This window comes from Cynocephalus volans, chromosome 2, assembly GCF_027409185.1.
Source record: "Cynocephalus volans isolate mCynVol1 chromosome 2, mCynVol1.pri, whole genome shotgun sequence".
Classification (NCBI taxonomy): Eukaryota; Metazoa; Chordata; class Mammalia; order Dermoptera; family Cynocephalidae; genus Cynocephalus; species Cynocephalus volans.
Window position 1 is genome coordinate 208,009,888 of NC_084461.1, and position 13,226 is coordinate 208,023,113.

At 45.9% G+C, this 13,226-nt stretch overlaps 1 protein-coding gene across 7 annotated transcripts in view; it reads right to left on the minus strand.

The window, feature by feature from the left end:
- Positions 1 to 13,226, minus strand: part of CABIN1 (calcineurin binding protein 1) — a 168,670-nt gene that overhangs the window by 138,580 nt on the left and 16,864 nt on the right. For 5 of the 7 annotated variants that reach the window (XM_063085901.1, XM_063085905.1, XM_063085904.1 and 2 more), the window contains exons 3-7: positions 12,699 to 12,791; positions 10,371 to 10,484; positions 7,044 to 7,178; positions 5,863 to 6,043; positions 806 to 935 (exon numbers count right to left, since the gene is read on the minus strand). In XM_063085901.1, the coding sequence (XP_062941971.1) occupies positions 806 to 935; positions 5,863 to 6,043; positions 7,044 to 7,178; positions 10,371 to 10,484; positions 12,699 to 12,791 (653 nt within the window). Of the gene's footprint in view, positions 1 to 368; positions 439 to 805; positions 936 to 5,862; positions 6,044 to 7,043; positions 7,179 to 10,370; positions 10,485 to 12,698; positions 12,792 to 13,226 lie in introns of those variants that run through there. The other 2 variants (XM_063085903.1, XM_063085906.1) reach the window with 2 other exon arrangements.

The following is a 13,226-nucleotide window of genomic DNA, read 5'->3' on the forward strand; positions in this document are numbered from 1 at the left end:
AAGCAGACACTGAGATAAATAACCACTAACCCCCAAAAGTGAGTTCCATGGGCCAAGGAATACCAGAGAGCAGGGGGAGATGGCTCAGCTGCAGCGCTGTGGGGAGGGGGAAGCTAGAGCTCAGAAGTAGGCAGAGAGGTGAGCTAGGAGCTGGAACATGAAGGAGGAGCAGTGTAGAACAGGTGGAGAGACGGGAAGACGGCATGCCAGGTTAGGGGGCAGTGGGAGCAAGGCTGAGAAGACAGGACGGTGCACAACAGGCCAGGCCTAGAATCTGCAAGGGACCTGTGGCAGCTCTAACAAAAGAAGCCTGGGAGGGAAAAGCAGGAGGTGGGGAGGGGGAAGAAGGGCGTCAGGCTACATAGTACCTCTTGGGCGACGCAACTGAGTGTGTGCTTTGTCCTGGGAGCAAGGCAGGGACAGCACATGATCAGAGGCATGTCTGGGACTCTGAACTTAGGCAGCACTGGGCACAAAACCCTGGCAAGGGGAAAGGAGGCAAGCTGGGCACACAAGCACCCAGAGTACAGCAAGTAAACACTGAGAGCTGGCAGGGTGGTAGGCTAGGAGGGCAGCAAACGGCCTGGGGAGGTAGCACTGAGACTTGGCATGGTCAAGTGAGAAACAAGGCAGATCAAGGTACATTCACTAGATGAGGGACCGTAGCAGGGGACAAAGCCCTGTAGTGCAGGGGCTCCATCCACCAGGAGGTCAGGACCTGAGAGGAAACTGAGGTGCACTCCTGATGTTCACTAGTCACAAGGGGAGGGGATGCAGACACAGCAGAGGAAGCGGAAGCACTTACCATCTGAGGAACATTCGGAGAGAGTCCTTTCGCAGACAAGGCTGCTCCTCGAAGATCTTCTCCTTGAGAACCAGCCCTTTGCTGTATCGGCAATCCTTCTCCAAAGCTTTGCAGATAAAGTACAGACACGCTGGCAGGGAAAGAAACAGTTATGACTCCTGAAACTGCCTTGCCAGTTAACACCAGGAAATTGTTCCCACTCTGGAATCAAAGAAATGCACGGTAAACAAGAAGAGGATATCACTTTAACCAATTCAATCAGGAAAGATTTCTGAAAATAATAATACCAAAGTAGAATAAGTACTGCAAGGTGAGCAGACCCAAACACTGCCAGCAGAAGATGGTCTATATGACCTTTCTGGAGGACCACAAGCATTATGCACAGATCCTCGACCCAGAGATCCCACTTCTAGGAATTGCTGCAAAAAACCTACAGGGCTCACAGTGATTAACTATTGGCTAAATGGAAAATAGCCTTCAAAAAATCTGGAAACCACTCTGTCCCACTATGGGGGCCTGGTTAAGTAAAGTTTGGCCAGTCCACAGAATGTGTTGCCAAACAGCCGCTGCAGTGATGGTCAAGAAGTGTGCTTACTGACCAAAAAGAAGGCCATGATATAGCACTGGGAACAGGCAGGAAACAAAACAGTTCACAAGGGCCGGCCCGTGGCTCACTCAGGAGAGTACGGTGCTGATAACACCAAGGCCCCGGGTTCGGATCCCATATACGGATGGCCGGTTCGCTCACTGGTTGAGCGTGGTGCTCACAACACCAAGTCAAGGGTTAAGATCCCCTTACCGGTCATCTTTAAAAAAAAAAAAAAAAAAAAAAAACAGTTCACAAAGTGTGACTCCATTTGTACATATAAAGCTGGTTTCTTGTATTTTCGCATACCTGCATTTTCCAATTTTTCTCCTTTTTAAAAAAAACTGGTCTTAAAGTTATTGCTTACAATTTAAGATATGCACATCATTCATGTCAATGTAATAACGAGCCTTCTCAAGTCACTGACCTGGAAAGCCTGTGCCAACTCCAGATCCTATGGGAGTAGAGAAAGTAACAGGTAAACTAATGCATGGGAAAGAAAGGGATGGTGTCGACTCACAAAGCAGAACTATGATATGAATTATGAAAGCCTTTAGCACTTATAAGTGAGAACAGCCCCTAGCAAACGTGACCCCTAAAAGTCCCCAGCAGACTCCATGCTGCTAAGTCTCATCAGTGAGCACACTGGGAAGTAGCGCAGTACAGCAGTGTCAGCTCCACTCTGCCTGGGCACTGGGACCACTATTGTGTCCTCCTTAGCTTCTCACTTTAAGTGTGGGTGGATAGCAAGTCACTCCTACCAAGAATAACCAGGAAAAATAAAGGAACTGAGGGTTAGGAGCAAAACGGAGAAGACAGCAGAAGTAGAGATCAAGGCATGGAAGCCTTGGGAGAGAAGAGTAAGTGATGCGCTCTTCGTGTGCCACAGTGGGAGAGAGCAGAGCCTGGTCACAATGCTCAGCAGAGGCCACAGCCCTCAAGGCAGGCAAAGGCTGTCCAACCTGTGAGCAGGGAGAGGCCTATTCAGTAGCAGAAGGGTGGTCATCAGCGACTTACAGAGAAAAAACCAGGGAGGCACTTAGCATTTGGATAATGCTGGTTCTCAGTAGGCATATTAATTGCAGTGAGGAAGGCCTGAGAAATCTCAAGGGGCAGTCAGCAGACCCAACAGCATCCCTACCTACTCACCTCAAATATATAAAATGCCACTGAGAGTCAATTTAAGATACTGCTTTTACTTTTTGGTTTAAATGAATGTAAAATCTGTCAAGGCTCTCACAGGTATATGTATCAGTTCAGATCCTGAGACGGTTAATTTTATGTGTTAATATGACTGGGCCACAGGCGATCCAGGTTTTGGTCAAACATTATTTTGGGTGTTTCTGTGAGGATGTTTTGGATGAGATTTAAATCAGTAGACTGAGTAAAGCAGATTGCCCTCCCTAATGTGGGTGGGCCTCATCCAATTAGCTGAAGCCCTAAATAGAACAAAAAAGTTGACCATCCCTCAAGTAAAGAGAATTTTTCCCACCTAACTGCCTTCAAACTGAGACATTGGTTTTTTCCTGCCTTCTCACTACAACCAAAACATGAGCTCTTCCTGGGCCTGCCAGCCTCCAGACTGGAGACTACATCATCAATTCTGCTGGTTCTCAGGCCTCTGGACTTGGACTGGAATTATACCATTGCTCTCCTGGGTCTCCAGCTTGCCAACTCACCCTACAGATCTTGGGACTTGTCAATAGCACGAGCCAATTCCTTATAATAAATCTCTATCTACATATATGCACACTATTGGGTCTGTTTCTCTAAAGAGCATTAATACAGTCCCCCAACCCTTTTTTCCCACAAGGACTTAGGTATACCAAGCATAACTTCTCCTACTGTGAGAGAAGGGTACAAAAAACTAAATCAGTTGGCTAAGGAAGGAAGGTTGAACACCAAAGATGGTATCCAAATTGTGGGAGGAGCATCCACCAAGAAACTAAAAGCCTCTGGAAAATGAAACAGCTAGAGTCAAAACACTGCCCTACAGAACTGTCATATTCTGCTGGTGGGAGTGAAAACTGGGGTAACCTACAGAACAAGTGCATATATCCACCAAAGAATGCATGCAAGAATGTTCACAGTAGCATTATGCATATGAGCCCAAATCTGGAAATAACCCAAATGTCCATGTACAGAATAGTTAAATTGTGCACAAGCACATAACAGACTACACAGCAATAAGAAAGAACTAGCAACTGCTGCATCCTACATGGGTATGTTCATAGACAGGACAAAAAGCAGAGGAAACAGGCTGAGAAGAGTACACATCTTCTGACTCCACCTAGAGGAAGTTCAACAGCAGGCAAAGCTCATCTCTGGCAACAAAAGAGAGAAATCACAGTCTCTCCTGTTCTTATTGTTATACCAGCTTAAACTGACCAAAGAAGAAATTGGTACTGAGAAGAGAGGTGCTAAAAATGTGGAAGCAGCATTAGTTGGTTAATTGGTAGTACAGGCTTGAAGAGTTTTGATTGAGGTGCATGCTAGAAAAAGCCAATATTGCCATGAAGAAATTGTTAAAGATGATTCTGGTGAGAGCTCAGAAAGAAAAGAGAAGAGCTGTAGAGAAAACTTCCATCTTCTTAGAGAGTAAATAATCATACACAGAATGTTGGTAGAAATATAGACATTAAAGGCAATTCTGCTGAGGTCTCAGACAGAAGTAAAGAACATGTTACTGGACAATGGAGGAAATATGATCCTTGTAATAAAGTGGCAAAGCACTTGGCTGAATTGTGTTCATGTTCTAGTGTTTTGTGGAAGGAAGAACATTCAAGCAATGAAATTGGATATTTAGCCAAGGAGACTGAAGCAAAGTGTGGAAGGCTCAGACTGGTTCCTCCAGACTGCTTACACTAAAATGTGAGAAGAGAGAAATGAATTGAAGAAGAGACTGTTCAGCAAAAAGGAACCAGAACTTTAAGATTTGGAAAATTATCAGCCTATCCATAGTGTAAACATTAAGAATGCTTGTTCTGAAGAAAACACTAGGGTGTGGCTGACCAACCATTTGATCAGGAGATCAGTGTGGGTATGATCCACAAATTTAATCAGCCATCTCAGCAGAAGCCAGGAATGGAGAGGACAATACCAGAAACACTGCCCCTGGAACTAAAGGGAACAGAAAAAAATGGAAGGGAATAAAGAAAGGCTTTGAATATGAACTATCCTTCAGGAAAAGGGAAGAAGAATCCCAAAGATGATTCAAAGGTCACCAGACTTGCTGCTTCCACCACAGGTCCAGGGCTAATTCCTTAAAGGGTGGGGCTACCTCTCTGGTTTGCATAGGCCAGGATCTCCCACTAGTGTTTTGGAGGCAGGGCCACCAGGCCAAAATGGTGGGGCCACCCCCACTGTGTTATGAGGGTGACATTGTCACCCCAGTAGGCCTGCAGAGCAGAGCATTGGATCAAACAGAATTATTCCTGAGCCTTAAGACATCACGGAATTTGTCTTGCCTAGTATTGGATTTATATGGGACCCATCATTACCTTCCTTCTTTCCTATTTCCCCCTTTTAGAATGGAAATGTCTATCCTATGTCTGTCCTATCATTGTATCTTGGGAGCACATAACTTATCTGACTTCACAGGTTCACAGCTAGAGAGGAATTTTTGCCTCAGGATGATGAATTGTACATCAAGTCTCACCCATATCTGATTTAGATTATACTTAGATGAGACTTTGGACTTTAGGGTTGATGCTGGAACAAGTTAAGACTTTGGGGCTGTTAGGATGAAATCAGTATATTTTGCATGTGAGAAGGAAATGAATCTTAGGGAACTAGGGATAAAATGCTATGGACTGAATGTGGCTCCCCCAAATTTATATGCTGAAGTCCTAATCACCAGTGTGACGGTATTCAGAGGTGGGCCCTTTGGGAGGTAATCAGGTTTAGATGAGGTCAAAAGGGTGGAACCCCCATGATGGGATTGGTGTCCTTAGAAGAAGAGGAAAAGACTACGGCATGCACATTCTGTCTCTGTCTGTCTGTCTGTCTGTTTGTCTGTCTGTCTGCCTGCCTGCCTGCCTCTCTCTCTCTCTCTCTCCACCATGTGAGAATGCAGCAAGAAGGTGGCCTTCTGCAAACCAAGAAGAGGGCCGAGACCAGACAAAGAAGTGTGAAAAATAAACTTCTGTTGTTTAAACCACCCAGTCTATGGCATTTTGTTATAGCAGCCTGAGCTGACTAAGACATACAAGATGGGACAATGCAGGAATGAGATGAGATAGCCAAAGGGAAAGTCACACAGAAAACACACTACTTAGTACTACAAAGCATCTGATAAACCAAGAAAGACAAGCAGAATAAATAAGGGATGTAAAAACATTTCCATTCTTTGTGACAGTCTGGCAGAAAGCCCTTCAGTGTTAACTTTGTCTTCCAGCTTACCCAAGCCACCCTCCCTCCTCTGTCCCAAAAAATATGGGCACATGGGAGAAAGCATCAAAGCCAGACTCACTTGTATAATCACTGAGGGTGTACAAGACAGTGATGAGGTTGTCCAAGCAAGGCCAGTGGTCAGGATTGCACCTCAGCCCTTCCTCAAAAGCATGGCGAGCCAGGGGAACCCGGATGAGCCTCAGGGCCACATGTCCAATTTTATACCAGAGGTTGACGTCCGTGGAGTCCAGCATCACTGCCTGGAAGCAGCACAAGCAGAGGGTGCACATACACACTCAGTTGGATCTCTCGCTGAGCAGGCACCCATGGTGACAGAAGGGGCACAGCGCTGGCCCAGCCACCTGAACTACCCAGGCAAATGGCAAAATGGCATGACTATCTTACCACTGACTAGCAAGGCTTCCTCATCTTTCCTGGAGTCACATGTTTCCAAGACCCAAAGAAATGGCACATAAAAATGGAACAATTTATTTAACTCAGAACATTTCCTTGATATATTTTGTCAATTTGAACATGTCCATTCCTTACATATTTAATAGATAAAAGAAGTGAAAGGAGTAGAATTTAAAGAAAATATGGGAGTCTTGTGGGTTCTAGAAAGATTATGTGCTTTGGAGACAAACCTCAGTTCACATCCCTACTCCAACACTGATTAGCAGAACGGTCCTGGGCCTCCGTTTCCTCTTCACTGAAATGGAAATGAACATACTTTCCTGGCAAGATGGTGTGAGGATCAGAGTATGCATGGGAAGCAATTAGCACAGTGTCTGGCACATTAGAGATGCCCACAGAGACAGAGATGGTAATATAGAAATAAAGGCAGTACTACTATGACTGGAAGCATACTGGGTGCTAGTGCCGGGCTCTGTTCTTCATACTTTTATGCGTACCAACTCATTTAATTTTCACAACTATCCTCTCTTTTTATTACTCCTACTATATTGGTGTAACCCGGAGGCACCAAGAGGTTAAATAACTTGCCCACAGTCACATCTGCACTTAGTGCAGAGGAGAAATTCACACACAGGCCTCTGCATTCAAGCATGCTCCTTGTCCTCCACCCCTGCCCTCCAGGCCTATCTGTACTCACTGTTAGCACCCACCGATTAGGGCCTTGGGCTCCACAGGTTGGTGACACAGCACTACGGACTCCTCTTTTCGGGTGACAACAGCACAACCTAATCCCCTCCACCAAAAGCTTTCAAAACACCAAGGAGCTGAACACTGCCAAAACCGCACCTCTAAGTAGAACTCCATGGCCGTCTCCAGATCCTCTCGTTGGGCTGCCAACTGGGCCAGGTTCTTGTATGTGGAATATTTCAATATCAGGCCAGGGTGTTTCAACCCCTCTTTCTCATCACCGGATGAAACTGCCTGTGAACAAAACAAACAGGAGCAGAAGTGACACTTAGGCCCTGAAGCCTCAGCAAACAGTCAGAAGGATACCTGGTTTCCAGGCTAGCCTTGCCACAGGCCCTGGAGCCATTTCCAGTGCTATCTGCATTGGAAAATGAAGGTGCTGCCCCAGATAGTATTAGAAGACCCCTCCAATCCCAAAGAAAAGAAAGTCTAGACCACCATGGGGCAGTTTGCAGGCAGTCTGGGCATCAATAGACACAGAGGGAATGCTCCTCACCACTACCACCAACCCTGAGGGTTCAAGCCTGGACGGTGACATTTACAGCATTGGTAAGCCAGCCAGTGGCTTCCAACAGCAGGTGTGAAGATGGGGGACAAGGTGTGAGGAGACTGCCTGGGGGAAGCAGGCAGGACCTGGAGCTTTACTACATGTCCTCCTGGATTAAGAGTCAAGAGGCTGAGCTTCCAACTCTGTAACTTATCACATTACCATAGACAAATTACTTTAACTAAAAAGTTAGTGTCTCAATGACCTCTGCAATATAAGGACAATAATTCTTACCCTAAATATAAAAGTGAAAGTGAGCTAAAAAATCATAAACATGCTTAATATAAAAAGTTATTTCACTACAACTTTTATGAGAACTCTTAGAGAACCTTCTATCTTGTTAGAAACTACTGATTAGAAAACTATTGCTCTGGGCCAGCCCGTGGCTCACTTGGGAGAGTGCGGTGCTGATAAAACCAAGGCCGAGGGTTTGGATCCCTATATAGGGATGGCCAGTCAGCTCACTTGGGAGAGCGTGGTGCTGACAACACCAAGTCAAGGGTTAAGATCCCCTTACCAGTCATCTTTATTAAAAAAAAAAAAAAGAAAAGAAAAAAGAAAACTATTGCTCTAACCACATGACAAAAAAGAGTAAAACATTTTCTAACAGAAAAACTTAGTGGCACAAAGAAGCTCTTTCTGGTAATGAGTCCACATCCCAGCCTTGTGCTGGGACAGGTGGCTTCCACACATTATTCTTTATGTTCAGAACAGGCAAGACCTGACGACGTGTCATCCTCAGGAAGCACCCCTTGACTAATCCAAGAACTCTACCCTGGAGCTCTTAAGGAATTCCACCAAGAAGACTGGAAAGCTCAATTCAAGCTCCATTCAGTCATCTTCTACTGTTGTCTGGCTTATACTACAAAAAGGTCAAGACCAGCTGACCAGGGCAGGATCCCAGATACCTTTGTACCTCCAGGTACAGAACTCGTCAAAAAAATAGTGTGAACTGGGGCCAGCCCGTGGCTCACTCAGGAGAGTGCGGTGCTGATAACACCAAGGCCACGGGTTCGGATCCCATATAGGGATGGCCAGTTCGCTCACTGGCTGAGCGTGGTGCTGACAGCACCAAGCCAAGGGTTGAGATCCCCTTACCAGTCATCTTTAAAAAAAAAAAAAAAAATAGTGTGAACAAATTTACAGAGGATGTAAGAGTCTACTTCAGAGACTGGTCAGTGATACACGCACACCTAACACAGTGGAAGCTCTCTTAACTAGCCTGCATCCAACTGACCAGCTATATTCACCACCACTCTCCAGCCTCCCTGAAGGTCTCGCCCCAACAAGCCCTCTCCAGAATGCCCATCAGGCAGACTGTACACTTCTTAGGAGTCAGCTATGGTCCAGGACCTGTTTATGCCAATCATTTGTGAAACTGTAATTATGTATTTAGTTTAATGTTAAGTATACCAATGCCATAGGATTGTAAAAAGAAACCTTTTTGTATATTTTTTGTACTTTTCAATTGTTTACAACGAGCATGCTTTACTTTTATAAGCAAAGGAAGAGAGTGCTAAAACGATCTTTCAAAGCCGAAAGTGATACAGAGACAGATTTGCACACCTATGAATACAACACTGACACACAGCCTGTGCCCTTAGGTCAAAGAACTCCTGCCCAGCACCTGTTGAGTGCTGGACCCACCCAACACCAGCTCTGTACTTAGACTGCCTGCTCAGTGCCATACTTACCTGTTCATGTCTTTGAGACCCACTCCACCATGGGCTGAGAGGGAAGATCCACTCCTGAAACATGCCCAGCACCTGGCCCATAACTGAAGCTCAGTAAATATGGAATAAATTATTTTTCCCTTTCTGGGCCCTCACTCACTGCCTACTGGGGGTGGGGTGTGGGGGCTGAGGGTGGGAAGACAGGACAGGTCACAATTTCCCCAATTCCAAGACACTATAACCAGCAACCAAAGAATCTTGACAAGCTATATAATTAGGAATATGAGAAAATACCTCAAGTGAGAGAAGGAATAGATACTTTCTGCTGATAATTAGAACTCTGCATTCTGTCTCATCAGTGGTGGAAACCATCCAGAAGTGGGGCTTGAGACAAAAGTGTCTGCCCTCCTAGGGCTTTAGGAGACTCTGCTCAACTGAAGGACTGCATGGTCCAGAAAACATCCATGGAGTCTGTCTGCTTCCTTAATGCACGTCGTCTGTGTGTTTGGGTACTTGAAAACAAAAGCCTTTCCTAATGAAATATATACCTTCCTAAATCAATTTTAGGTTGAGACCAATTCCCAAACCTCCAATCACAACCAGCTAATATGAGGCTTAACTCACCCACCACTAGTACAGTCCCCATGCTGGGACCAGATCCTGCCCTATCTGGCCCTCTCTGCTAGTTGTCCCAGTGTCCCTATGTTCAAAAGTCCATAGTGCACTTACATAGGCTCCCTGAGCTCCTGGTCTGTCACTCAAACAGCATTTGCCCATATGTGCTGCCAGTGGGATCATTTTGGTATTAGAAAACCAGGGGCTCCAATCCTGGCTCTAACACTTCACTTACTTGGGTGGCTTTGAGCCATAAGCACCTCACTAAGCATCAGTTTCCATATGTGTAACATGGGGACAATACCCCGACCTACTAGGCAGAATAGTTGTGAAGATTAAGTGTAACGACAGCTGGCATTTACTGTGCACCAGGAACTGTGCTATGAGCTTCACTGGATTCACTCAACCCTGACAACAACCCAACGAGGCAATACTCTACAGGTGGGGAAATTGAGAAGCAGAGAAGTGAAATAATGTGTCCAAGGTTACCCAGCCAAGAAATGGGAGGGCAGAGGTAAGATCCAGGTCGACTGCCTCCTAAGCACACGTGCTAACCACCAGGACACACTGCCAGGCCTGCTGGTACCTCACCTCCCGCAGCAAGCGTGCCTCCAGGAGCTCATGGTAGGCTTTGGCAGACTCCTCAAACCGGTCATGTTTCTGCAGATCCAGTGCCTTGTGGTACAAGGCAAAAGCCTCTGCTTCCTGCAAACCAAGACAGGAGATGTTTTCATGCAGTACAAAATGTTTGAAGCCAAAAATGTTATGTATGGGGTGCTATAGACATGGCCATGTTAACTGTCAGCTGTGTCCTCTGTAGTGGAAAAACCCTAATACTCCAACCTCCCAGGAGCTCATTATAGGGAGAAGAACCCCTCATGAGTACCTCAGGAAGACATGAGCAATGCAAGCGCCACTGAGTCTGAGTGATAGCAAAGGAATCACAGAAAACCAGGACATGCAGGGCATTGCCAAAGTATTAGCCCAGTTGGTCCTTTCTGCGTAAAGCCAGGAGAGTAGCCACACTGGCCAGAATAGCCCAGAGAATCCAAGAGAGTGTGTGTCATTATAAGAAATATATATTTGGTCTTTGTCCCTGATTCCTGACTCATGACAGAGCTTCTAAAACCCTTGGAATTTCCTGAGTGATGAAGTGATAGGAGCATCTTTTGTTATTGATAACAAGCCCTTTCCAAACAGATCTGAGTTTATGCTAATGAGACGACACATGGCTGGAGTCCCCTAAATATCTTCAGGATAGGTGCTGGTTGCCACAGGAAGCAACTATGTGATTAGAGGGTTGGAACTTTCAGCTTTCCACCTCCTGACCTCCAGGGAGGGGCGAGGAGCTGGAGATTGAGTTTGGTGCCAATGATTTAATCAATTATGCCTATGTAATGGAACTTCCATAAAGACCCCTAAAGGACAGGATTCAGGGACCTTCTGAGTTGGTGAACAACACATCGAGGTGCTGAGAGCGTGGCATGCCTGGAGAGAGCATGAAAGCTCCACAACCCCCCTTCCCCCACCCCATATCTTGCTGTATGCATCTCTTCCATTTGACTGTTCTTGAGTTGTATCCTTTATAATAAAGCAGTAAATGTAAGTAATGTGCTGTCCTGAGTTCTGTGAGTCGTTCTAGGAAATAACTGAAACTAAAAGGGGTGGAGGGTGAGGATCCTTGATACTGTAGCCATGTCAGACAGAAGTGTGGTGTGGATATCCTCCCACTCAATAGCTGCAGCTGGCATGTGAAGTGGACAGTCTTGTGGGACTGAGCTGCTAAACCTGTGGGGTCTGATGCTAACTCTGTGTAAGTATAGTCAGAATTGAATTGACAATGGTAAGATGTCCACTGGTGTCCAGAGAGTTGGAGAATTGGTTGGTGTGGGGAAAAAATACCCTACACATTTGATGTCAGAAGTATAGTGAGTAAAAGCAATTCCTTTTTTTTTGTTTTTTTTTTAAAAGATGACCGGTAAGGGGATCTCAACCCTTGGCTTGGTGTTGTCAGCACCACGCTCAGCCAGTGAGCCAACCGGCCATCCCTATATAGGATCCGAACCCGTGGCCTTGGTGTTATCAGCACCGCATTCTCCCGAGTGAGCCATGGGCCGGCCTAAAGCAATTCCACGTGAATGGTTTGGGGAGAGTGACAACGTCCTCTAGGAATGATGGGGCACGTGGCAGGTCAAGCCCCACTAACCTCCCTTACAGACCAGGGACAGCCAAATGAACTAGTAGACTTCTGAGAGGGCTCTGGAACTGTCCTGTTTCTTCCATAAAAGGTGGGTGGGGGGAGAGGAAGGTTTATTTCAGGGAAAACAAAGACAGGAGCAAACCCTTCTTGCCCTATGGTAGGACATGGGTGGAGAGATGGATGGAAGGAAGGAAGGAAGGAAGGCTGAAATGGAAGAGATGAAATGGAAGGCCTCATGGTAGAGAGGAAAAATCAAGAATTCAGAGAGGTGAAGTCAGATGTGGCTCCCCCACTGACCTGGAGCAAGACCCTAGGCAAGGCAGCTCCCCTAAAGGGTCTCATCACACTGTAGTGAGGGCAATACACTAGGGAACCTTGAGGCACTGTCTACCATTAACATTCTACCATTCCCTGGATATGCCAACTCCTGAGGCCTGCACAATGAATGGGCTGCAGGGAAAGCTGGCATCAGCTGGAGAAGTGGGCCCTGGGGCTGAACTGGCCCTCACATACACTCACAGAATAAATATAATTTCTCTTCAGTACAATCGCCTCCTAAGTGAAACAGGTTTAACATGAGATGGAGACTAGCTATCTTTCAAAATGGAATTTTCCCCTAAAATCTCTTAAGGAGATATCTGAATGCATTTAAAATGAGGTTCCTTGTACAGAAATGAGAAACAGAGTCTACTTGCAGAGGAAGACCCTGGATTACATACCTGAGCCTCCTTTGTCTGGGTTTTGTGACTTTTAAAGCTTCCTTCATGATCATCCTCAACCGTGGAGCTGGCATTTAAAGCTGCAATTCGAATCTAGAAACAGGGGTTTGGAGGAAGAGAAGAGTTGCTTTCATACAAGATGTCACTTATCTATCTCTTCAACAATCCACAGATGAATACAATCCTCCTCCAGCATATAATCTATTCTACCCTGAAAAGCTGTGGCCTTCTCATAATTTGGGGAATGAACAACAAATGACCACCTAGGACAAAAAATAAGAACTAGCACATGACTGGGGGGCCATGTCGATCTGTGTGGGGAGCACGGGCTGGGTACCATCCACCGCAGAAGGAACAGGGGCTGGGGATACCCCAGCAACAGCTCAACACACTGGAAGACCCAGGTATGAGAATAACAGATTCCAACAAACATGTTCACTTTGTGCCTTTCCAGCAACTGTGATGAGGCCCTGCAAGCCACTTCAACAGCTGGTCAAGCATCTATACCCTCAAATGTGCCAACAGCCT